This window comes from Pseudopipra pipra, chromosome 10, assembly GCF_036250125.1.
Source record: "Pseudopipra pipra isolate bDixPip1 chromosome 10, bDixPip1.hap1, whole genome shotgun sequence".
Classification (NCBI taxonomy): domain Eukaryota; kingdom Metazoa; phylum Chordata; class Aves; order Passeriformes; family Pipridae; genus Pseudopipra; species Pseudopipra pipra.
The window spans coordinates 10,231,117-10,256,881 of NC_087558.1; the positions used below are offsets into that span (position 1 = coordinate 10,231,117).

Genomic DNA, 25,765 nt, shown 5'->3' on the forward strand with positions numbered 1-25,765 from the left:
GCTAAGGAAGTTATGTGTAACAGAGCTGGGATCTACCTATATTTTATAGAGCGGTACTTCCTTCCTTTGACACTCTATTTAATTTAAGGGATAGTCATTATCTCTGAAATCTCTATGTCTTGCTCATGCTTGGTTGAAATTGGTCAGTGAGTTCCAGAGGCAGTAAAGGAAGGATCAGATGGGCAGAGAAGGTGATTGCAGAGGACAGACTTCCTTCAGAAGCCAGGCAGTAAGTGCTGAAAGGAAAACCCACATCCATTTCCCCCTCTCACAATGGTCACCTGGCATTACTGTCCACATCTCCCCCCGTTTTCCCTGGGAGCTGTGCTGTGGCTGCCATTCTACAGGTGTCTTCTCTCGCCCTGGGCCTTCAGCAGGCTCTGCACCAAGGATAGCTCGTTTTATGGTCTGCCCACCAGCCTCCGGAGGGAGAGCTCCATACTGAAACTCCAGGGACTGCATTGCAAGTGCCCTTGGGCAGGAATAAATATTTCCGTACCCGACCTTGCACACGCCTCCTGGCAGCAGAAACACTCCCACATTTCTCTAACTGCCCACTCCGCCACATGCGCATTTGCTAAAATAAACACTCCGTGACAAGTGTAATATCCTGAGTTCCTGGCACACAGTGAGCTCCCGTGTGTGTAATCCCTGTCACAGCTCTGTCCTGTGCTGGGAGGCACCTGCACTGAAACACTGTACAGGCCTTTAGAATGGGAGATCTTTCTAGGAGTGTTATCATGAAAGGCAAGAATGAGTCAGTAGAGGCTTTCTGGCCTCTGCTGTGTCCTGCACTACAGACTGTTGACAAGGCCTTGTTGTCTCCCTGTACACTCTAGGCATCTCTTCCCATTAAAATAAGGCCAATAACATGCTTCTGGATGTTCCTCTTGCTGCTTCCTACTGTCTAGAAGAGAATGGCTCAGTTACTGTCACAGGACACCTTTGGCTAGTGAGAGATTTTCCCTTCAAGCAGGAGAAGCTCGTGACCACAGTGCTGGAGGCTGACAGTTCCATCCCGTTTTATTCTGTGTGTTCTCCATGTGCAGCATGTTCAGATGGACTGATGGATTTGATAACTTACACATTTTCCCCCAGGTGACAAGTGGGATTGGATGACAAGTGATTGATGACAAGTAGGACTTGAGGTTCTTATAATCAGGCTGCATTTCTAAAGCAAAGATGCTATTGCCAGATTACCAACAACTACTAATAATAGAGGTGCCAAAAGATGTATTTTTTAAAAAGCGTTAAACCAAATTCCTGTGATGCTGTAGGGTGCAGCTCCATCTGGGAACTGTGTCACACCAATAAACAAATGCTCTGTTTACCCCAAACAAACATGGGAACTGCAAAGGTGGCAGTTGCTGACTGCCCTTGTGACAAGTGGAAATCAGAAAAAATCCGGTTTACCACATCCATGGGTTGCATTTATTATCCAAACAGGACACCAGCTATCTGCTGCTCAGCACAACAGAAAACCAGGCAAAAGTTCTGCTTCCGAAGGGTATTTTCCTTCTGTGTTCAAAATGGCTGGAAAGCCGTGGGGATCATGAGGGCAGCCATGCAAATATCAGCTCTTGGTTTGCTGTGTGGCTCTCAGGACTGTGCCAGCATCCAGCCAAGAGTCAAAGTTTCCACATGGCACTGACAGTACAAAGAACCAGTCCTTTAACTGTATGAAGTCCAGTATGATTCAGCCATGCTGAGTTTGTATCCACTGTAAGAACACTGTGTGTCTAAAGCACCCACAGGCCATAATAAGTTTTGGGGCTGGTTCTTTCCTGGGCCTTTCCCAGACTCTTCCTGAGCACCAGTTAGTTGTCTCCTCACCAAAATGAGACAACATGACTCAGCTGCCCAGTAACCCCCCTTGTTCTGGTACATTGTGGAGGAATTGCAGAGTAGATGTTACCTGCTGAACATGCTGAAATTCCCAGGAGGAAGTGCTAAAATTACCATTCAGAAACAACACCCAAAGGATGAGGTCCTAAGTGCACTCAAACATTTAAAGCCAGAGGGGACTGTCTAGTCCAAACTGCATGTTATGAGCTGTGGAATACCATACTTGAATTGATCCCAGAAACCAGTGAGCTATTCCAGTGCACCTTCCAAAAGAGGTCTCTACTTCCCTAGGGACACAAGCACTGCCCTGATAAAAATAGCTTCTTATTCCTAACATGAAATTATCTGGCTTCTACCAATAATTTCCAATTCTGCCTTCTCTGCGATGTGCTCTTTATGATTAAAGAGTCAGTAACTAACTTTGTCATCCAAATCTTCCCCAAACAGCAATCAGGTCTGTGAGATTCCAAATTCTGCTACTGTTCAGCAAAAGGATATATTTTTTTTTTTAATATATATATATTTTATATATATATGTATGTATAACATATGTTTACAATTGTTGACCTCTATTGGCACTCCTCAGATTTTGCACTGAAGGATTAATCTCCAGTTTAACCTCAGTGCAGTCCCAGAAGCTCACATCTGTGTGTGATTACAGGCTTATTTATAATAGTTTTTTATACTCTCTCTAAATTAACGTGGGCATTGACAATAGTTAAGTAAACAATGTCTATAAGTAACATATGGAAACAACATAATGAAGTAGGGAAAAGGAGAGGTTTTTTTCTGAAGAAATTTAAAAAATCACTGTTGAGTAACATCCAGGCTATTTCTGACTTGTGGGACTAGAAGAATCTTGTAATTCCTGATTGAGGAGCTAAATTAGATCTGTCAGCTTTATTTGCATGCTCCATTTCACCAGACATGATCCTCTAATGATTGCAATAGTCCTGATGACATGATTTTCTCCAATATTTTTACTGTTAGAGTCAACACAGTCTGATGCCGTGATACCAAACATGCCACATAGAGCCAGTGTTTTCAATCACTGCAGTAGCCTCTAAGCAAGGAAGTTTCTGCCTGACAAATGGGCTGAAGTTGTTCCACACTTGTATACAATTACTTTGTATGAAGAGTCCTTCTGAAAAACGTGTTGTTGTTATTAAGAACAGCAGTACAGAATGCTGTTCCCCCACATGCTGCAGAAGTACTGTACTGGTAAAATAAACCACATACAAATTGCCAGGTCAAGGGGTGCTTTTTCATGTATGCAGCATATATTTATCATTAAAAGTAATAGTTATAGGGAGTTTCCATTGTGTAAATATTGTTCTTCGGAGAAAGGGTGATTGGGCATTGGAATGGGCTGCCCAGGGAGGTGGTGGAGTCACTGTCGGTGGAGGTGTTTAAGGAAAGACTGGACATGGCACTTAGTGCCATGGTCTAGTTGACAAGGTGATGTTAGGTCTTAGGCTGGACTCGATGATATCAAAGGTCTTTTTTAACCTAGTTGATTCTGTGGTTCTGTAACATATGTAGCTTTGGTTTCTGAGGCATCAGACAACTCCAGACATATTTGGGTTTCATCTCCTATTTGTCATTGACTGTTCTCAGTCTGAAGGCAGCAGCATCATTTTTTCCTTTTTCAGGTTTCATTTCACTGCATTTCAGTGGAAGGCGCACCCAATTCTGCTGTATTTCCCACACCCTCCTTGCAGCGGACGCGAGAACCCTCTTTCCAGTTCCTCTGTCCCTGCAGGTGTGATCAGAGCATGAGCTGCCCCTCAGGGACACGTTGGTTTTTTGTTTTGGTTTTTTTTTTTTTTTCCCTGCCATCACACTTTTCTCATCACGTGCTACGCAGGGTTTGGTGAGGGTTGTCTCAGCAGTTACTGTGTTTTTAACCCGCTCTCTGAAGGCGCCGGCGGGGAACACCAGGAGCTGCGGGGGCGGCTGAGGCGAAACCGCCGTGCACGCCGGGAGTTGTAGTCCGCCGCGACGCTGGGAGCGCCGGGCGGCCGCGGGGCACGCCGGGAATTGTAGTCCGAGGGCGCGGCGGGGCGGGGCAGCCTCTCCTCCCCCACCGCCCCCACGTGACGGTGTCGGGGCTGCGGCGGGGCCGCGCGCGCGCCCGCGATGGAGATCGGGCCCCACGCGGGGCGCGCGGAGAGCAGGTGGGGCCGCGGGGGCGGGACGCGCGCTGGGGGCGCGAGTGTCCCCGGGACACGGCCCCGCGTTGGGCGCCCGCGGGAGGCGGGACACGGGCGTGGGGGTGCGGGCGTCCTGGCGGCGCGGCCCGCGTGGGTGCCCGTGGGGAGCGCGTGGCACCGGGGGCGGCTGTGAGTGTCCCGCGTGGGAACCCGCGGGAGGCGTGACACGAGGTGCGGGTGTGGTGGGCGGTGTCAGTGCGCGTGTGCGCTGGCACCGGGGGCCGCAGGGTCCTGTGTGTGCACGCGTGGGTCAGTAACGAGTTATGTAGGACGCGGCAGGGAGCGCGGGATGTGCGTGCGGGAACACGGGTGGCTGCAGGGCCGGCGCGCGCGTGGTGCTTGGGAAGCACCGGGGATGCGCTGGAGGTGCCCCCGGGGAGCTCCCGTCCTGCGTGGGTGTGCGGGAGTGTGTGTGCACAGCCAGCGCCAGCGCACGGGTGCGGAGGTACCTGGGAGCGATCTGGGAAGGAACAGACCCCCTGGGATGGGTGGGATTGGTGCTTGCAGCGTCCCCGGTGGGAGGAAGCACACGGTGAATGGGCTGTCAGAGCAGAGTGTGGCTGCCATCACCCACGCTGGGCCAGAGTATGTTTGCCACTGGAGGGACAGTGATGGCCACAGACGTGTGCCCTCGGTACCTGATGCTCTGCACTGTGGTCCCCATCAGTCCTGGCCAGGACAGCAGCTGCCGGGTCTCTCCTTTGGATGCCTTGAGCTTAAGGGCAAAACCAGCCCACCCTCACACTGCACTGCCGCTGCTCTGGTGGCTCTGCAGGTCGCTGATCTGGGATCCTGTCTCCTTACCCTCCTGGCAGTCAGCTGCACCACCTCTTCCAGGTGCTGAACAGAAGTCTCCGAAGGCGAGGTCCTGTGCCTGCACCACCCCTGTGGCTGGGAGTGAGCATGGCCACAGTGACCTCGCCTGCCTGTATGGTCCTCGTTTGTGCTTCAGGCCTGGTTCTCCTTGTTAGCATTTGTAAGAGCAGCAGAGGTTGTTTCCTGGAGGTGTTTTGATGACAAGTCCTGTTTACTTCAGGTTTTTGCATGTGCTTTGGTTTTGCTCCTGTGCTCACAAGCACAGGATGAGTGTTGGACGGACATTGGGAGTGTTGCCTGGGGAAGAAGGAACAGCTGAAACTTGATATGGGAGAGAAGCATTCCTTATCTAAGGGGCTCAGCTATTCCTGCTTGCCATATCAGCTGGGAAAATGCTACCGGTGCCTTTAAAGCTATAGCACAGGTTTGGGGTGCCTTTGGATTTGCACAGTTGGAGCTGTTCTCACTCTTTACTAATGCTTCAGACCCAGCAGGCTCTGAAAGGCAAAAGGAATTGACTGCATTCACCGCTTTGTCTTTCCAGACTTATCTTTGTGCATTTTCATGCCTTTGCAAGTGCAAGGCCTGTACCACCAGACTCTACCATGTCATGACTAATAGGGCTGAGGTGTTACCACCCCCAGCACCCCCTCAGGGACAAGGAGGGTATCAACTCCACGGTGCTGGCACATGTGGGGGCCTGCTTGTTCTCCTGGATGGCACTGATGCCCTGGGGAGGATCCCACGTGGGCCTTGCACTGCCTTATCCTTTGTGCGGTGGGTTTTGTGTTTTTGTTCCCGGTGAGGTGAACATTTCACACTGGATTGTGGCTGTGACTGATAGCAATAGAATAGAGGTCACTGGATCCATCTTCCCATGGATCACAGGAAACGCAGAAGCAAAAGTTATGCTGCTGAAGTCCATCCTCCTGCCAGCATGGGAGAGGAAAATGAGGATCTCGTGCTGGGTTTTTCCTCCTAAGCAGCAGGTCTGAACTGCATCGGGGAGCAGGGGCTGTAGCACCCGGGGGCACTGCAGAAGGTTAGTGCTGTCCTGCCAGGCACACAGCAGGGCTCTCAGGGTGGTGGGCAGGTGGTGCAGAGGATACAGCAGTCCCAGGGAGAGCAGGGATGGTCAGCTGGGCAGTTTGCCAGAGAGCTGCTGCCTTCAGCTCTGGCACCAGCAAGGCCCCCAGGGACAGCAGGGCCAGAGGAGAGGGTCCCTAAAGGGAACCTGTGCTAGATGAGCAGCTGGTACCAGGGAGGTGGCTGCCATGGGGATCTGCTCTGCCTCTCTGCCTCTGGCTGCCTGCGTGCTTGTCACAGATGAGTCCTGTGCAGATCAAAGCCTGATGGACAGTGTCCTGGGTCTACAGGTTGTAGACCTCATCCTTTGCCAGTGCAGAGCAAGAGTGTGTCAGCTTGGGCTGTGTTTGCTAGGGGACCTATCTTGGTTGTGCCTCCCATGCCGTATCCGTGCAAGCTTTTAGTACAGGGCAAGCCACCCTGCGTGCCCCTTTTCCAGCCAGCCTGCTTGGCTGTCCCTGCCTGGCACTGCGGGGCTGACCTGCTGGGCTGGCAGAGCTCATCTGGCTTCCCCTGCCTCGTCAGCCACTCCCTGTGACTGCAGATGAATTGCACGAAGCCTGGCTTTCTTTTAATCCCTTTTCCCAGCAGTGCTGAGCCTGCTGGAGGAGCAGGCGGGGGAGCCCAGGGAAGGGGCTGCTGGTTGTCTGGGAGATCGACGAGGCGGGAGAAGGCTCTGTGCGCAGCGGCGGGTTACGTGCAGTCTTGGGTTTCTGCAGGAGGAACTGACAGCCAGCACAGGAATGTCCTTGGAGATTTGTCAGAAGTCCCTCCATGACCTCGGCATCCTCAGCTCGACCTCTTCAGTATGCTAAGAAGGATCGAGGGAGTTCTCCAGGTAGAGGTCAGGATTCAAGCAGCCATTGCTTGGTGCCTCCTGCAGAGCGCAGGAAACACACACCAGATGTTGTTTGCAAGAAGGATGAGCTTCATTTCTATTTTCTATTTTTGAATGCTACCTGTGTGATTCTGTTTTGGAAAGTAATTAGGGCTTGGTTTTATTTTAAATGAAGAAGTCCACCTGAGTCAGCACCATGGCTCCCTGCCCCTGCTGTGAGTCACCTTTGCTGACTTGGACCAAGAGAAGTTCCTACCCTTACTGGCACGGAGGGGCTGAGAAAGCCTTGAGGAAAGCAAGCAGCATTCCCTGTTGATGTCAGCAGCAGTGGCATTAAGCCATTTCTTGTTCCAAGGCTGGATTCTGTCTTTTATCACTCCAGTGCAAAAGGTTAAGTTATATTTGGGACAGTTCCTGACAGCAGGTTGATGTTGCTGTACCTGAAGATGGAGTTTGTGGTGGTAAGGAAAGGAGGCCCAGAGCCAAGTTTATGAAGCAGGTGGTTAAAATTGGAGGCTGGATCAGAGGTTGTCTTTAAGGGAGGAGAGGGATGTGGTTGAGGTCTCACCAGTGCTCCACCATCCATGGCACCTGCAAGCACCCTTGGTCCTTCTGGCAGGGGGAACCAGGCTCTGCTGAAACAGGAGATCAGAAGCATGTGTGGTTCTTGCAGGGAAGGCTCTGCTTGTGTACTGTGACCCTCTGGGGTGTGTTTCTCACTTTGCCCTTACTGTAAATAAGGGTGCATGATATGATATGACTTGGCCTTACCCCATGTCAGGCTTTCTATAGCACTAGCAAAGGAGAACTCTCCTTCTTCAGGAAAAAACAAGCAGATTTCATAGTAGTGCTCTGAACACCTGCTGAAATGGGGAACTGGAGGGCAGCTGGGATTTGAGCTTTCTCCATTCCTTCTGGCAGATGAAGCCCAGGCTCTGTCAGTGGGAGAGGAGCAAACCCTACAGGGTTAGCCAATGAGTCTGGTCAAAAATGAAATGAGGTTAGCTGTGCTCTCTCAATTTCCCTGCCACCCGCACCCAACTATATGGGTCTTCATTTCTTCAACCTTTTGTCACTGTGTGCTTTCCAGCATGTTCCAGCCCAGAAACAGCTAGGGTTTGGGTATCAGAAGGGTCTTGTGTGTCCAGCTTCTGAACTGCTTTGGGCCAACAAGTCCCATAGGATACTTACTGTCCTACAAGGATTTAATTCACTTTTCGTAACTTCTACATCACCTTTGCAAAGGTGCTTTCATTGTGCCACTCATTCCCCAAGTGCTTCTGTGTTCAGTGTTTTAACACTTTGAGGTTATTTTGTTTGAGGATTGCTTAGCCTTAGTTACCCTGTGCTGGGAGGGAGCCCTGACTCCACTCTGTTGGCTCCTGGTTTGCTACATCTTGAGAGATGCACAACTCTTCTAATGAGACTGTTCATTTGGAAAGGCACATCTCTGCATATGCTGCCCTCACATCCTTGTGTGCATTTCTTGCTTTATATAGCATGAAACAACATGAGAGGGAGTTCCCCTGACTCACTGATTTGGAATATCAACAGTGTGGCTGAGCTTTCACTTGCATTTCCTAGCTCTTGAGTGTTGAAATATCTTAGGGAGGAGCTGGTTTTGATCTCCCTGGCTGCAGATGCTCTTTGACCAGGAACTGGCAGTGCCTCTCTGGGCATCTGTAGACAAAGAGCATCTGCAGCCCTCAGGGCGGGGATGGGAAAAGCCCATAAATTCAGAAGGGCTGGATCTTTTCTTTTGTCTCCCTGAATCCTATCTCCTTCAGGAAGCTGCCTTTGATTTGTATCTGTGCGTTTTTCTTCAGTCTCTCCTGAGATAAAGCCCTGACTGTGCCTCTAAGTCTAAGTACATCATGAACAAAAAGGTACATCATATGCTCTGGTTTAGAGCTCCGGTGCTGGCAGGGCAACAGGCTTTGCTGGTAGGATGGGTTGGCTTCTGTGTGGTTTAAGCTTAGATGGGTGCTGAAAGTGGTGAGATTTCCCTGAAGAGGAAGGGGAAGTGATGGGGGTCTTGAAGTAGAGCCAATATTTGATGATCTGCTTGTTCAACTGATCAGTTTGGCAGTAGCGAACTAGTCTCGAAAAGAGGTTATTGGTGAGAAAAGCTTTGTTTTTAATACCAGAAGTATGTGGCCCACACTTTTATCCCCAAGGGATGAAAATGAGAGCAGCTTTAAATAATGTTATTTATTTTAATTTTTTTTCCTTTTTTTTCCCCTTTTGTTTTGGAAATCCACTTTGGTTTTGCTGTGGAAGGGATTAACAGCTGAAACACTGGGGTTATTTCTTGCCAGTTGAAAGGCTGGATTTTCATTCTAAGGTGTCAGCTTGGGTGCCTTTGTAACAAACCCTGCAGAAGCATACTATTTTGATATTTACACTCCTAACTATACCTTGCAACACTGCTGTTGCTTCTTGAGAGAGTGACTCCTGTTTGAATATGTGTTTTTGACAGCTGCTGTTCCTCTGGCAACAGTGTCAAGCAGCTTGAGTGGGGACCTCAGTCATACAAAGCTTTCTTCCCCAAAGCTGCTTTTGCATATGCAAATGGCATTACCTCTCTGCACCATTGCTCCTGCTTTGTGGTAGATAATGGTACTTTCTTGCTGTATGCTGGGTAGCTGAGGGGGATGATATTGATGAAATGCTTTGCACGCTCCAGAGTACACCAGCAGTTTGCTGATTTCTGTCCAGAACGTGGTGAATGCTTCTGCAAGAAAGTCGACTTGTGCCTACAGCAGCTCGGGGCCCAGAGAGCAGCTCCAGAGGGAGAGATGCAGATGCAGTGTTACCTCCCTGGGGGTGGAGCACCTGTGCATCCTGAAGGGCTGGAGTGCTCGATGCAGTGTGTGTTTCTCAGCCACTCTGTAAACACAGGTGTAGAGGGGCCAGTCTCTGCTAGATCTGGTGGACATCATGCCCTCCCTCAGAGCTGCTGTACTCCTGAGGGTCTGCTGCTCTCAGCAGTCCCTGATAGAGAGAGCATGTGAGTGAAGCAAGTGAGAGGCTGGCTGAGAAGGTGTCCTCCAGCTTTGTTGGCCATACTAAGCAAGTGGTATATTGCAGGAACCAATGTCTTGGTTCAGTCTTTGCTCAGTCTTTGTTCTGGCTGTCTCCTGAGACCACATTGGTGGTGGCTACCAGTCCTCAGAAGAATCATTATGATACGGCCTGTTGTCCACAAACCATGTTGACCACAGGGAGTAGTAAAGTTCTTTAGTTCACCTTTGCTGGCTTCTGGACCACTGAAGGTTTCAGCCTGACCAGAGTCTCCTTGGAAAGAGTGCAAGACCGTGTTCCTGTTGTGAAGCTCCTCTTGCTGTATCTCTGATGTGTCTTGCTGTGTTCCTCTGCAGGAAGGAGCATTGGAAGCTGCTCGGCAACTTGAAGACCACAGTGGAAGGTTTGGTGTCCATCAGCAACCCAAATGTCTGGTCCAAGTATGGGGGCTTGGAACGGCTCTGCAGAGACATGCACAGCATCCTCTACCATGGGCTCATCCACGACAAGGTAGGACTCTGTCCTGCCAGCATGGGTGTCTGTCTGTCTGTCTGTAGCAGCTTTGGTGCCTGTCACTAGCACGTGGGGCAGTCCTGTCTGCTGCAGCTCACTTCTGTTCTCATAGTATAGAGTGGCTACAGTGCTTGTAGCAGTGTGGGAAATGGTCCAAGCAACAACTGAGCTTGCCTGGCAAGTGCTGTGGTTGTCAGAGAGACCTGGGTGCATGTTGTTTCTATCTCATCTACCTTCAATATGGTTTTTCTAAGTACTTGTGCCCCCTCTACTGAGGCCACTCCTCTCTCCTTTCCTCCTGCTGCAACCAAACAATTAAATTGCATTTGCAGTGAGTCAGCCCCATATCATCTGCGCTTGGACAAGTCCCCAGTGAGGTCTGGCAAGAGAAACCTCATGTCTTTACTGTTTCTGGTTAGCTGTGTTAGTAACAGGAGCTGGCAGCCAAACCCGCGCCCTGCGTGAATGGGATCACTCTTTCCAGGCTCTTGTTATGCCTGCAGTTGCTCACCCAGCCTTTACCCCTTTCATGGCTGCCTGGAAGAATTTCTTTCCCAGTTGTGTGCAGAGGCCGGAAGATCTCCCTTTCAGCTTGCAATTAGCAGCACAATTAACTTACAGGGGAAAGCCGAAGAAAGGCTGCAGGGGATGCCCAGGGACAGGCTTCCCATCGGTGGCTCTGCCACACTGAGAGAAGAGAGCCATGCAGAGGAGCTCCAGGCAGCTTGCATGGGCCAGCTGGGTTCAGGGTCAGGAAAACTGAATCTATGCAGTGCTGCACCCAAGCTAATAAACCTCCAGGAAGAGCCAGGCTGGCAGATTGTCCCACCAGGGAGCTTTGCTTGCTGGATTCATTAAGTTTGCAGCCAGCACTCGTTAAGGTGCTGCTCTGTTCCTGTTAGTCCCCAGTGGTGTGGACCAGGGACCTTTGGGAGATCATCAGAGAGAGAAGCTACCTTTTTTATGTGAGGAGTGCAGTACTCCCTTCTGATAGATTTGCTGTTAATGGGCTTCACTTCATGAGGAAGTGAATGATTTATACATGTCTGATATTGGTAACAGTTCACGCCAATTGTGGAAAGCAGGATGGTGTGTTACCTTCCTTAATGCTTTTACATTTACAGCTCTTCCACTCAGGAATGTCTGCCCTGCTTAGGCATGTGTGACACCAGTCAAGCTTTCAGAGATGCAAAGGGAGGCTTCCTAACAGCAGTTTTCTCATAGTTGCTCCAGCAAAACACTTCCTTTCACTCATTATTTTCTTGGCAACTTTTTTGCTTACAACTAGGAATAAAAGGAAAAGGTGAAAAAATCCCTATGTAGATGTTAAGAGAACTGGGGTTAGAAGTTTTTAAACTTTTGGTTGAGTTTATTTGTCCAGAAAGCCCTATTCAGTCCAGAGAACTAAAATTGCTGGATTAGTTTTGTAGTCTTTAAAAAACCAAGCTACTCCCCCCCTGCTGCCAAACCAAATAAACCACAAAGCAGAAGCCATTCCTCTGTCACTTGTGAAAGAGGAAATAGAGATGGAAGTAAAATAATCAGCTTTTTGTTGAAGAGAGATTTTTTGGATCTGTGTTTACACCCGATAGGGTGGTGAGGAAAACAGCAACTCTGCTGCAGTTCCTCTCTAACGGGAAGAATAAGTAAGAAGAAAAAAACTTCATTGTTTGAATAAAACTGAGGCAGGCAGCACATCCTCTCATGGCAGCAAGGGGCTAATGGGGAATGTTGTCATTTTACTGGGACTTGGGATGTGGTACCTAACTGTCCCTGTCCCGGGCAGGTGTGCTGCAGACAGAAGGATTACTGGCAGTTTGTGAAGGACATTCGCTGGCTGAGTCCCAGCTCTGCTCATCACCTGGAGAAGGTGGGTTCTGGTGGAGTGGCCTGGTGTGCCCAGAGGGAGGGGAGGGGGCAGCTGGGCTGTGAGCCTCACCAGTGGGGTAGTGGTGCCTTGGCTGTTGTGGGTAAAGTGGCTCCAGGGCTTGTGGAGGCTGAAGCAGCCGTGTGTTTGGGTACAAGCCGTGTCCTGGGAACTCAGTGTGGCTTGGGCTGAGACAATCATCTGCTTATTTCCCCCAGGCCAGTCTCCAGCTCGGCTGGGCCGGGTGCAGCGGGCATCACCAAGGGAACTGGCACAAGCAGTGCTTGTGTGTAAGCAGGGGTGATTCATGCATCTGTGCAAACCTCTAACGGTCTGGGCTGTCCCGTTTCTGGGTTGTGGCTTCACCATGTATTTACTTTCCCATTCCTGGCTTCTGGCAACCACTGGCACATAGGGATGCTCCTGGTGTTTGGCTGCCCCATGCTGACATCCATGATCCCTGCCATGGGTGAGCACAAAGGACTGACCACTGGTAGTCCATAGTCCCCATGTCCAGCCTGCTGCTGGGGGGATGTGGGGTGTGACTCCAGTCCAGCTCTTCAAGCTGCAGCAGCTCAGGCATTGTCATAACCTTCTGGAGTTAATATGTCAGCAAGAACATGACCGTCACCACTGGGGTCAGGTTGGATTTAGGAGTTCCTCCAGGGGTTCCTCCAGGTCAGAGGTAAAACACATGGGTGGGAGAGTGTGCAGGAGAAATTTGTTGTGCTGGTGGCTGTCGGAGGACTTTGGTCACTAGCTGACCTTTGAAACGTTGTTCCTGCCTGGTGCTTTTGCCTCCCTGGTGGTTGGGGAGCTGCTGGGACATGTCCTCCTTCCCGCTGACGGTGACAAAGCTGCTGTTATCAAGAGGACCAAAGCCATGTGGTGGAACAAGCCCTGCTCACCTGCTTGCCTCTGCATGCCTTAACCTGTGCCTGATGTCCCTTTCCAGTTCATCAGCCTGCAGGAGAGTGACCAGCGTGACCCAGAGGGCTCAGGAGACCAGGCCATCGCGCAGCTGTGGCTGCAGCACAGCCTGCAGTGCCACTGCCTGTCGGCACAGCTGAGGCCGCTCCTGGGGAACCGGCAGTACATCAGGAAGTTCTATGCAGGTAAAGAGCAGCAGGCCTTTTCCTTCTTATTAGGAAAATATCTAGTTGGTGGTGGTTCCAGGCTGTGGGGGGTGAGAGGGAACAGCAGAAAAGTTGGTTTGCATGTGAGCAACCGGTGTGTCAAAGCACATGGGTGAGAGGGACTCCCCCGAGCAGCATTTTTCTCTCCCCAGACACTGCCTTCCTGCTCAGTGACGCCCACGTCACGGCCATGCTGCAGTGCCTGGAAGCTGTTGAACAGAACAACCCCAGGCTTCTGGCTCAGATCGACACCTCCATGGTGAGTTGAGGTCACAATTTTACATCTGGCTCTCCCCAGGTGCTGACTGGCTGTGGCTGCTCCTGAAAGGTCACATTCAGGGCACAAAGAGCCCTCAGACAAGGGGCTGGACTTGGAAGTAGCAAAAGTTGCTCCAAGATGGGAGGAGGGCAGGGAACTGGTGCTTGTGCTGCCTGTGTGACCTGGCAGGGGTCACGGTGGGCGGGATGGCTGTGTGGGGCCTGTAGTGGGGAACCTTGGTTGAGGCTGGCTTCCAGGGTTTGAGTAGAGGACCTGAGGACCAGTTCCTTGTAAGAGGCACCTCTAAAGCCCTCTCCAACAGTCCCAGGCTTCAGGGCCAGCATGCAGAGCTGCCTGGTCATGAGGGACAGTCACCCTCTGAGGGGATGGGCAATGCCCCAGGACACCTGGGTGTCCACTCCTACTGATTCTACCAGAGATCCCCTGTGCAGCCCTGCGCCAGCTGCCCCTCTCCAGAGGAGGGGAACAGCAGCTGCTTTCTTTGCACAGAGCTCCACAGAGGAGAGCAATTAGTGAGGCTCTGTTAAATGGGAGCTGTGTTCTTTCAGCTGGCCGGAACGTCACTGCCATCCCTGTGCGCGTCAGACCCTTCTGCTGAGACAAGAGAGATGTGTGACCACAACGCTGAAGGACACGAGAGCCATCTGCCTGGAGCACTGGGCTGCCTGGATCATTTCACTGAGAGCATGGTAATTTCCCAACAGGAGCCTGTCCTGTAGCTGCTAACTAAGACCCGCTTCCCTTCTGTGCTGCTGTGTTTTCCCCTCCCCATCCTTCTGTGCCCAGGGCTGCTGCATTCTTTGCTGGCTGGTGACCAGGCACTCGCAGGTCGATCCCTTTGTGTTGCTGCTCCTTTGACATGTAGCTCCATAGATGCTGATTTATTAATGATTCCACTTCTCTTCAGCTTACCAGGAGGAGTGACAATCTGTCTCCAGTGACCAAGAGTCAGAGCCTGACAGCCCTCCCTGGGTCCCCGTACGTCCCCACTGCTGGCTGCACCCAGCCGCGCTGCTTTGGGTCCTCCTCCAGCCTCCACCATCCAGCCTCCTCTGGCCTCTCTGGTATTAAGGGTGGGCTGGGGAGCTCAGGGTAGACACAGAAAAGACTTTACCTTTTTATCAGCTCTTCATTGTGGTGGATGTGTGTGAGGAGATCTCTGCCTATGATGGGAGGGAGATCCCTGGCCTTTGCCTGTAGTGGGTGGGTGTGCTGGTCTGCTTGTGCCAGAGTGTGTGACATCATGCTCCTGCCTCTGTCCAGACAGGAGACCAGCGAGCTCCTTTGTCAGCTCCAACTCCAGCCAGCCCCAGGAGCGCTGCCTGTCCACTCGGTCCTCCTCCTTCAGCGAGGGCAGGTCTACTCTGGAGCAGCCTGGCTCTGTCACCCAGACCCCCTCACCCAAAGACCCCTTCTCTCCAGCCAGCGAGATGAGTTCCAGCACCACCAGCCAGAGCGAGGATACTTGGACAGGGAGTCAGGATGATCCGCAGAGTGATGTTAATGATGGGCCGGAATACCTGGCCATCGGGAACTTGGGACGCCGGGGCCGGGCATGCAGCAGTGCCAGCACCAACAGCTCCAAGAGCAGTAGCTCCAAACTCTTCTCCTCCAGCAGCTCCCAGAAGCTGGACTCAGTATCATCCCTGGGGGAGCAGGGGGCAAGCGGAGGTGGAAGCAGGGGCCTGAGCCTGTTGCGACGGTCCAGCTTCTCGGAGGGACAGTCGTCAGCTCCACAGGGCATCCTCAAGAAGAGCCACGTGCGCTCACACTCTGACACCAACGTGACTTCGGGGAAGTTGCACGGTAATGGGACAGCTTTTCTGGGATGGCTTTTGGGTGTGGGAGTCCCTGGTACCCGGAGGCTGATACTGGCTACCCCTTTGACTCCATAGCTCAGACTGGGGAGAGGAGCAGTGGACAAATGGTTGGGAAATTTGGTCTTTTCCCTTAGCTTACCTGCTCCACACTGGAACGATGGGCTGACATATTCCTTCCCAGAATGTCCTGGACCAGACTGTTACTGGTATGGTCAGCTTTTACCAAAAAAATCTTAGAAAATGGCAGCGGTGCTGTGGCATTAGCTGTCCTGCTTCCTCACTGGCCTTGCTGGGCTGGGGCATGGGGCCATGGCAAGGCACTGGGGTGGGGCCTGGGCTCATCCTACTAGTAGGATGTCATGCCACTGGTAACCTGCCGGGTCTTCCTGTGCTCCTGAGCGGGTGAATGCATGGGGACACAGGGAGTGGGATGTGAGGGAACAAACAGTTGAGGGATTCTGTTCCACCAGAACATGGGATAAGTGGAGGACCTTGCTGAGTAGTAACCAGTCTGTCTCTGTTTTCTCTCTCTTAATGCTGCCCTTCTCCTCCTCTGTCTACCCAGGAGGCCTCAGGGATATCACCATTATAATAGAAGATCCAGTGGCAGGTTTGGGAGCCAGTATAACAGCCCTTCATTAGTGATCATTACATCAAGTTCAGGATTGCCATCAAACCATTAGTGTCCATTTAGAAAACCAAAAAAATTCTTTCTTTGCTGTGTCTCAGCTGATGCTTTGAAGTGTGGTCAGGTTTATGCATGTGACTTGACTGAAGATCCCAGCTTGGGTTTTGGGAGCAGTGGACCAGACCCAGAAGTGTGCCTGCAGTTCCCCTGCATGGCATTAGGGAGTGCTGGCCACCGAGTCCCTGAGCTGCATCCCCTGCCCTTCCCTCCACCCACTGCCTTGGGAGCCAGGAGAGGTTTCATCTCTCACCTATGAAATAAGGGCTGGCAGCTAAACAGGCAGGGGCTTGAACATCTTATTTTCCCTTTGATTTAGCGGATCTGTGGCACAGGGGCGTTTGATGTTGGCTGAGTTCCAGCTGTGTATGCACCCACAGCTGGGACTCCCAGATGCTCTTCTGGACTCAGGGCAGGTTTTCCCCTAAGCAAAGGTGCTGGGTGCTGACATCCCTGTGACCCCCATGCAGAAAGAGTCAGCAGCTCAAAAAAAATGGGCTGTTTCGTTTTGCATCTGTTGAGCAGTGGCACTGGGTTTGTCAAGTTCACATCTGGGTGCCAAGGGTTCTGTGGCTAGGAAGGGTCCTCCCTGGGGGTTGTGGGCACTCACATGTGTCCAACCCTATGTCCTAGTCTAGCAGATGATGCCTCGCTTTACCCTTCAGCAGTAGGTTCTGTTGTATGTAGCATCCCCCAGTCATCCATCCCATGAGGTGGTTTCTGTGTTGAGGGGGCTGCAGAACACCCTCCAGGCTGCAGCGAAAAGCTGTGAGAGCCTCCCACCCTGACAGGTCTCCTTTGTCTCCCAGCCTGTGGGATGGGTTGATTCCAGGCCCCATCTGGGTGACTGCTGCTTCAGGGTCTTGGCAGGGAGAGGCTGGTGTTGGTGGGATCAGGAGCCTCCGTCTACCTCAGAATTACAGCACAATTCTGAGAACGAAAATGAATAGGAGGTTGAGAGGACAGGGTTGCCCTTCTGTTGTGCTCAGGATGTCAGCTGGGACCTGCCCCATATCCAGAGCTGTTTGTTCCTGTCCCATTTCAGTCAGGGTGTTTTTAATCTCCTTCAGCAGTCCTCTGTCACCCAGCTGCTCTGTCCAGGTGCTCCCTGGGGCCGTGGCTCTCTGTAGGGCACCATCTGTTCTTGGTCTCCATTCGGGCCAGCTCCTGGCAGTCTCTGCTGGCTCAGTCTGGCAGGGAGTTGCACCACAGTGTGTGCGTGGGCCAGAGCCCTGCCCACAGCCCGTGTAAGTCACCTTGAGCACTGCATCCGGGGGTTGTGTGCAGGAAACCCTGGCTTGTCCTTCAGGTGCCCCCTTACACTGGTGTCCAGGCTGTTTTGCACGGCTGGGAGACCCACAGATCTGTCAACTACTAGATGAGGTTTCCCCTCATCTCCTCTCCTGACTCTCTGTTCTGGGGGTTAACTCTTCCCTCGGAGATGTTCCAGCAGGAAGAAGGGGCTGGCAAGAGGCACTTGCTGGAGCCTTTTGTGTCCCCCAGCTCTAGTCGGGGCTAAAGAGAGGAAGGCTCAGGACTCGACTGCTCCATGGCTCTCATGAGCTTCTCTCCTTCCTTCCCCTTCTCTAATGCCTGAAATGCCCTTCTAGTTTTGCCCCCTCCTGGGCTTGCCCTCAGCTGTGGCATGGAGCAGGAAGATGTCTCTCCTTATTTCTATCCATTTGTGCCTCCGTGTGTGATGCCAAGCCTGTTTCATTTCACCCTGTCCAATGGCTGGATGCCTCTGGGATACTGAGGTGTGCCTGGTGTCATCTTCCCTTCCAGAGTCCCATGGCGATCCAGCTGGAGGGAGAGGGCCGGTCTCTGCTTCCACCCAGAGCAGTGAACTGAGCACACCCAGCTCCCTCTACATGGAGTATGGTGAGTACAGCCAGCCTTAGTGGGGACACTCGCTCCTGGTCAGGCTCCTCCATCAGCTGTGGTGGCCTCAGCTGCTGGCACCTGCTTGTGGGATGCTGGCTCGGCTTGGTAGCATGGAGATAGCAGCAGGTCCTTCCCTCATGCCTTTGTCTCTTGCTTTTCTAGACTCTGGACAGTATCTGAGCTCAGGGGAAGGGATGTTCAGGAGACCCTCGGAAGGACAGTCCCTCATCAGCTACCTCTCTGAGCAGGACTTTGGCAGCTGTGCAGACCTGGAGAAGGTGAGGGAAGCAGCAGCAGCCTATGTGCATTAGAGAACGTATCTTTCTGCAGGTTCAGGTATACTTCACTCTGTGGGGAGGATAATGCCATGGTATTTTCTGCTGTAGAGCTGTGCACAGAATTTCAAAGTTGAGCTTCTTGGTGGTGTCTGGAAGCCAGGATCTGCCTGTCCAGCATATACACAACATCTTTTCAAGATGTTAGGGCTCCTCAGGGCCCACGTGCTGACCCCCAGAGTGGATGTGTTGCACATCTTCTTTGTAGGATGCCTCTTGTGTTTTGTGAGTATTCTGGTGCCCAAGAAGGCTTTATTTTCTAGGTCCTCATAGAAGTCATATTTTGTGGGATTGACAGGGATTAAGGTCTTTCAACCACCATCCATGAGTAATAAGCTCTTTCCTGTCATAGGTGGGGAAGATTTTACGAAGTCTTCCTAGTTTGTCCACGGTATAGCCTTGAATGCTTTTGCTCTTGCCTTGCAGGAGAATGCCCACTTCAGCATCTCAGAGTCCCTGATCGCTGCCATTGAGCTGATGAAATGCAACATGATGAGCCGGCAGCTGGAGGAGGAGGAGGAGGAAGACAGTGACAAGGAGATCCAGGAGCTTAAACAAAAGATTCGCATTCGGCGCCAGCAGATCCGCACGAGTCGGTTCCCTGCCTGCCAGGAAATGGGCTCAGACAGTGGGTGATGTGTTTGGGGCTTATCAGCTGGTGGGATGCGGGTTTTCTGTCTGTTACCTATCCTAAGCATCCTGTCTTCCTGCCCATTCCTGGGAAACAGTCATATTGCTACCAAGGTGGTGCAGAGATTTGTGAAACTGCTGTTATTGGAGGCCACATGGGACCCATACTGCACATTGATAACACTTTTGTGCTGCGGGCACTGAGTTATGAAATGTAATTTCATTTTGAACCCCTAGCGTTTTCCATCCTTGAGCTCCATCCCTCCCTTCCCTGGCTGTACCTTGCTATCCCCTTCTACCGTAGCAGTCAGTGACCCTCCAGACTGCTTCCATTGATGACCTGCCTGTGATGCATTTCTCCCAGGTCTTGTGGCAACAGACAGCGGGTCCCAGTTCAGCTCCCACGGCTCCATGCGGCTCTCTGACTCTGGCTCTGCAGAGGATGTGGAGGAGTACGAGATCCGAGGTAGGAGGGAATGGCTGTGTTGGCTTCTTGCATAGAGACAGATTTCTCCTCGGTGTGATTGTATTGAGGTCAGTCCCACTGAAGAAGAGCATGTCCCTCTGGCCTTCGAGATGGCTTTTCCCAAGCAGATGGCTGAGCTGAGTATAAGCAGAGCAACCAGTTTCCCTCATGTGGTGGCATGACTTTCCTTCGAAACCCCCTGTAACCCTGTAGCATTTCTTGCCTCTGGCTGGTAGGTGGTTTCCATCTCATTGCCTGGTCCACGTAGTGGCTGTCACAGCTAGAGAGAGGTGGGAGAGCTGCCATCCTGCTCTTCTCCTCCCCGGGGAAAAGGAGCCATAGCTCTGACCACTTACCTCTTGGGTGGTGGGTGCTGGTAACATCCTGACCTGTAGTCTCTGCTCCTGACAGCTTGGGTGGCTGAGGTTATCACCGACAGGACACATGTCTGTGTCCCTGGGTATCTTTTTCCTTCAGAGCCATGTTTCATCCTCCAAGGTGGATGACTTCTCAGCAGTACTTCCATCTTTAAAAAGAAGATGGAGCAGTCCAGTCTCCAGCTTTAAACTTCTCGTCCCTTGACTATAAACAGCAAGCCCCTCCTTACAGTCCATGAGGGCGAGGTTTTGAAGCCCACGGAGGGGTGTGCAAATTCAGTTCTGGGCCCTCCTCGTGCGAGCACTGCTCTTGTATTGTGCCCTTTCTCTTTGGCCTGGCCGAAGCACTGAAGTCAACTGTTTTGTCATCACCATGTTATACAGATGGTAACGATGGATCTAACCTGATTCAAATGTCCAAGAACGGCCTCTCAGTGTCAATGGCTTCCTTGTTCTCAGGTACCCTGCAGTGCTCCCTGCAGCACGCTTCTGTGTGTGTGTGTGTGTGTGTGCGAGGTCTGTGTGTACACAAGCACACTTCCCAGAAATCTGCCTGGTTTTGGAACTGTGAGTTAGTTCCAGTATCATCCAGACATCAGCAAGCATAGCTGTGGCAGGATTGAGCAGAGAGGAGGCAGAGGATCAGTGTCGTGGGCTCCATCCCCCAGAGCATTTTGCTGTGCAGTATTTTGGATGTATCAAAGGTGTTTGCTGCAGTGAAGACCTGTCTTGCCTGGGGTAGGGCTTGGCAGGTTGATGGCACAGCTTTGTGGCTCTGTAGGTGCTGAAGTCTGAGCCTGAGCTGGATGAGAGCAGAGTCCTTTTCAGTGTGGGACCAGGTCTCCATCCCAGGTGCCTTGGGGAGCATTATCTTGCTTGAGTTGGCAGAGCTGGTATGCCATAGCTCTAATACGAACCACTGCCAGCCCCTCCCACTCTGCTCAGAGTTGACTTGGAGTGGAATCCTTCCAGATGGAAAAGAAGTCCTGGAGGGAAAAGTAGTGAGATCAGACAGGGCACAGGCAGTTTGTTCATGCTGGTGGCCCTGGGCACTGGGATCACATGCAGGCAGGTCTAGCTTAATGTTTCTATTGTTTACGGTTCTACTAGGTTATCCTTCTGGTCTGCTGGCCACATTAAATACCCTTCATGTGCTCCCTGTTTGCTTTAGCAAGGGAACAGCCTGCTAGGCTGTTGCTGATCTCTCGTGTTGGGTGTTTGGCACCAGCACATTGCTTCTGATGGAGATGCTGGTGCTCAGAGCTTCCCGATCAGCCCTGCTGTGTTCACAGAGCAGGGCTTTAATCTAGTGGGGCTCATGCTGGCCTGAAGCAGGCATATGGGGGCTAGGGTGATGTCCTTGGGTTTAGGGGCTGTAGGGGCTGTTCACAAGCCTCCTGAAGACTATCCTATCTGGTGATAACATTGGCAGCAGAGATGTTTTGTGCAGCTAACGAGGCTTTTGGGGAGTGTCTGCAGTTAATGTTGGGAAGCCAGTGGTGGCAGAATTCCAGTGCTAGCTCCTGCGGGAGCCTAAGGTCAGATTTGGCTCCCTCTCATCCCTGAGACATGTCAGTGCCTGAGTGCAATGGCTCTGCCTCCCTGTAACACCTGGCCCACACTGTGCTGCGTGTGCCCTGCTGCTGGCTCATGTTCGTCACAGTCTAGGACCATGTGGCAGCTTTCTGCACAGAGCAGGAGGCACCAGAGCATGGCAGGTGTGTCTGGCTGGTGCTCTACATGGTCAGTAGGCTGTTTTCCTGAATTCCCTGTTTTCTGCACTAGAATTCTGTTTGCATGATGTAGATATACAGATTCCTTAGCACATTAGGATGCTTCACTGTGCCTGTTCTAGCAATGGATGTCAAACCTTGAGGGTCAGGCATCCATGCTGAATTCCAGAAGTGTGAGCCTGTAAATTTGCAGGAGTTGCTCCCCTTGTTGCCAGGGCAGCCCTGCTCTTTGTAGGGAAGCTGGGGTGGGTTGGCACTCTTTGCTCAGCCAGGCTGTGATTCCCTTGGCCTCAGTGTGCAGTTGATGCCTGACTGGGATCGTGTGGACTCTGTGCAGGTTTGTGTTAGTCGACCTGCTTGGGGTAGAGGAGCAGGGACCCTGAGCTGTGCCTCCTCATGCCAGGCATGGGGACAGGGGAAGCTGCAGGGTTGTGTTTGGGGGTAGTATGGTCACTTCAGACCATTCCTAGAGCTCCCCAGAGGTACAAAACAGGAGACCTGCTGGGCTGAAGGCTGTGGCATTGGCCTCTCTTCTGCCCTGACCCATAATACTTTCCCCTTGCATGCCCTCTTCCTTTTTTCTGGGAGTCTATCTGCAATGAAGCAGGGATTCTGCCTGCCTTTGCCTGTAGTGTGCTACTGGATGTCTCCTGTCCCAGGGTTCTTCCACTCTTGAGATGAATCCCCTGTCTTTCACACCTGCTGGAGTGAAAGAAAGATGAGTGGTGAAGCTACTGCTGAGTACCCAAGGCTGCAGGGCAGCCCAGGGCTGTTTGGGAGCTGATGGAGGAGTGGAGGGAGCAGGACCTCAGTGTCCCGTACCTCTTCATGGACCCCTCTCTTCTCAGGAGGTGGGTCTGTGGCCTCTGCAGAGGGCTGGCCCCATGGCTGCTGGCTGCTCTCTGCAGGGATGCTGGCGTGTCTGTGGAGTGCTGGGCACAGGCTGCCAGCCCTGGCTGTGCAGTCACTGACAAGCTGTGGTACAGCCACTGTCTGATCTTAGAGTTTTGCAGTCAAGTAGAGAAAAGGGCACTGCATCCCATTGCTAATCACCTCCAGCATCTGTACTGTCTGTAGAGAGCTACTAACCCTTCTTGCTAACCTTGCAGTCCTGCCCTCCAAGCTCCTGTGTGTGCTGTGTTTCAGGCCGTGTCACTGCTAGGACTTGGTGTGTGACCTGTACCAGTAGCCACTTGTCTCCCCCAACCCCCAGGCTGGCTGTTTTTACAGCATCCCACCATACCTTTCCCTTGTAACTCTGACAGCTGACTGATTAGACTGCCCCCCTCCTTGCTCCTCAGTGCCACTGGTAGAAGTTGATGCTGTAGTTCACATGCTTTTCACACCTGGATGAGTTTTACCTTGAAGCTTTGGTTTGAAGTGAGTGTATTGCCCTGCCCTGCCCCATCTCTTCCACCTTGTCTGTTTTTGATTCAGATGCAGACATCAAGAGGAACCCAGACTCCAGGAAGTCCTTTCTCTCCTCGGACTCCATGTACGTCTTCAACGCATGGTGACACATCTTGGTACCAAGTTCTCCTTCCTGGCTAACTTTGCTCTTCCATGTGCATCAGTTGCTGCTTTGCACTGGAGTAGACATCCTTCCTTCCCTCCCTTTACTTAGCAGTTGAGCACTGGGTCCTAGTCTTAAATCTGGGAAGCAGTACCTGGGGATCATCAGGATATTCACATGAGGTAGATATGATATGGACTGGTGTCAGGAGAGATGCCCATACCTCCTAGTAGGTAAGAGTCTGGTGACAACCTGGAGCATCTGGACTGGCTGCTGGCTTGCTGCTGGCTCTCAGCCTCCCCTGCCTCTCCCTCTCAGCTGGGACAGCCTGTTAGACTTCATGGTGCTGCCACCTTCTCTCTAACCCTCACTGCTGTGCTGTGACTCAAAGGGGGAACTGGGGACAGCTGCAAAGACAGAAATCAATCACACATATCAATTTTAAGCCTGTGTAGCAGTGCAGAAATAAGGAACCAGAGTGGAAGGGAGCATCTATATGGCTTGCGCTGGGTCTGGCACTGGGGGCTGGGAGGAGAGCACAGCTGTCAGACCCAGTACTAACCACTCTCTTTTCTGTCTAGATCCCACTCCTTCCTCAATTCCAACTCAGCAGAGGCCGTGGCCATGGGCTTGCTAAAGCAGTTTGAGGGCATGCAGCTCCCAGCTGCCTCTGAGTTGGAGTGGCTAGTCCCCGAGCACGATGCCCCACAGAAGGTAAGGCTGTGAGTCACTGTCACCAATTGCATTTGATCTTCCCTGAACCCTTGGCTTCACCCAACTGCTGAGGGGCTTTGCTCATCCCAGTGATCCCTTTCTGGAACTGGAAGAGGGAGTTTACCTGGGCTCTGGAGGTGGGTGCATCCAATCAGGGCTCTGCCACAGCAGCCTCCTACATAAGAGTGCTGGGGTCCCTGGGGACAGCCCTTCTCCAGCCCCTTTTCAGCTGGAGCAGCAGTTTGGTGCCGGGCAGTTTTCCAGAGGGCTGCACTTGCAGGTTTCTGGCAGTCCAGCCAGATGTACTGCCTTTGCAATACCAGACAGGGATCTGACTCTTTTGCCTGCCTCTCACAGCTCCTGCCCATCCCTGACTCTCTGCCTATCTCTCCTGACGATGGAGAACACGCTGACATCTACAAACTGAGGATTCGGGTGCGCGGAAACCTGGAGTGGGCCCCGCCGCGACCACAGATCATCTTCAACGTTCACCCAGCGCCAACGTAAGGACCCCTGTTGCTGGGGCCTCCCCAGCGACCTACCCTTTCCAACCTTTTTCCATCAACACCAACGTTGCTTATCCTCTCCCTCCCACTTGACTAATGGGGATTCCCTGCTCTGAGCCTGGTAAATCCACAGTGGTCACCACTGTGGGATGGTGAGATGGAGCCAGTGCCTGCAGTCGGTGTGGACCAGGATACAATAGGGCTTTTCCCACTGGATTTATTGTCACACAAACATCCCAGACCTGTGCCAGTGCCCATCTTCTGGTGCCAGGTGCCATCAGGGCTGGGCTCATGCATGTTGTCTTCTGTCCCTGGACAGGAGGAAGGTGGCTGTGGCCAAGCAGAATTACCGGTGTGCAGGCTGTGGCATCCGGACTGATCCTGGTGAGTGCTGGGGGCCTGACCCGTAGCTGGAGAGTGGGGAAGAACCTGTGAACAAGTGGGAAGATGCTGAATGGGTGGGTGGTGGTGGAGCTCAGCACAAGGTTGCTGGGGCAGCTCTGCCTGCACTTTGATGTGCACCATCCACAGAGGAGCCTCCATCTCCAGAAGATCAAGGGCTGGTGGAGGGAAAGTGCAGCCAGCCTGTCCTTTGGAGGACATTTCAGATGTTGACTGTTGTATGGCAAAGTCCTCTATTGGGGTCCTCAGGCTCCCAGCAGGTTCTGCTGTGGGTACAACTGCAGTGTTCTTCCCTAAATGTGTAGGTAGATGTGGCTGCATGAGGCTGGACCATGGTCCTTCTGCAGTCAGAGGGGTGCTTGCAGACCCCCATGCTGAGCACTCTGGGGTGGAGGAGATACCAGCAAGGCAGAATGCCTTGCTTGTTGGAAATGCCTGTTGGAAATTCTGAGCGACACTGGGAGTCCAGTGTGTGGCTGGGCAGAGCCTGTGCCTGGGGTGATCTCACTGTGTGCCTGGTTTGGGCAGATTACATCAAGCGGCTGCGGTACTGCGAGTACCTGGGGAAGTATTTCTGCCAGTGCTGCCACGAGAACGCCCAGACGGTCATCCCCAGCCGCATCCTGCGCAAGTGGGACTTCAGCAAGTACTATGTGAGCAACTTCTCCAAAGACCTGCTGAGCAAGATCTGGAGTGACCCACTCTTCAATGTGCAGGATATCAATCCTGCCCTGTACCGGAAAGTGAAGGCTCTCAATCAAGTGTGGGTAAGACCCTTTCCATGCCTTCCTGTGTAGGGTTTGGGTGAGGTGGGTGGCTGCCAACTGGCTGCCAATATTTGAGAGAAGCTGGTGAGAAGCAGATACTTCAGTTTTTGAGGCTTAAAACCTCATCACTATGTTTTTCCGTTCGCCTCGTCTTCCTTCTTCAGTAACGTAGGAATTTCAAAAGGAATTTTTGGCTGGTATCCAGCTGGGCTTCAGTTTATCTCCTGGAGCACAATGACAATGATTGTGCTTGCCTTGCCCTATGTGGTGTAAACACTTTGGGAACAGGGGAGCAGCAGCTGAGGAGCAGCAGTT

At 52.2% G+C, this 25,765-nt stretch overlaps 1 protein-coding gene across 9 annotated transcripts in view; it reads left to right on the top strand.

Moving 5' to 3' along the window:
• RUBCN (rubicon autophagy regulator) overlaps window positions 1–25,765 on the top strand; it is a 31,506-nt gene that overhangs the window by 1,416 nt on the left and 4,325 nt on the right. The window contains exons 1-19 of one of the 9 annotated variants that reach the window (XM_064666135.1): window positions 3,922–4,022; window positions 10,179–10,332; window positions 12,122–12,205; window positions 13,158–13,317; window positions 13,491–13,597; window positions 14,167–14,307; window positions 14,526–14,682; window positions 14,882–15,424; window positions 16,004–16,048; window positions 17,909–18,004; window positions 18,170–18,285; window positions 18,769–18,970; window positions 19,337–19,438; window positions 20,200–20,274; window positions 22,986–23,043; window positions 23,643–23,775; window positions 24,133–24,278; window positions 24,601–24,665; window positions 25,212–25,450. In XM_064666135.1, coding sequence (XP_064522205.1) covers window positions 3,985–4,022; window positions 10,179–10,332; window positions 12,122–12,205; window positions 13,158–13,317; window positions 13,491–13,597; window positions 14,167–14,307; window positions 14,526–14,682; window positions 14,882–15,424; window positions 16,004–16,048; window positions 17,909–18,004; window positions 18,170–18,285; window positions 18,769–18,970; window positions 19,337–19,438; window positions 20,200–20,274; window positions 22,986–23,043; window positions 23,643–23,775; window positions 24,133–24,278; window positions 24,601–24,665; window positions 25,212–25,450 — 2,661 coding nt within the window. In that variant the 5' untranslated portion in view covers window positions 3,922–3,984. Of the gene's footprint in view, window positions 1–3,921; window positions 4,023–6,662; window positions 6,799–10,178; window positions 10,333–12,121; window positions 12,206–13,157; window positions 13,318–13,490; window positions 13,598–14,166; window positions 14,308–14,525; window positions 14,683–14,881; window positions 15,425–16,003; window positions 16,049–17,908; window positions 18,005–18,169; window positions 18,286–18,768; window positions 18,971–19,336; window positions 19,439–20,199; window positions 20,275–22,985; window positions 23,044–23,642; window positions 23,776–24,132; window positions 24,279–24,600; window positions 24,666–25,211; window positions 25,451–25,765 lie in introns of those variants that run through there. The other 8 variants (XM_064666139.1, XM_064666130.1, XM_064666136.1 and 5 more) reach the window with 8 other exon arrangements.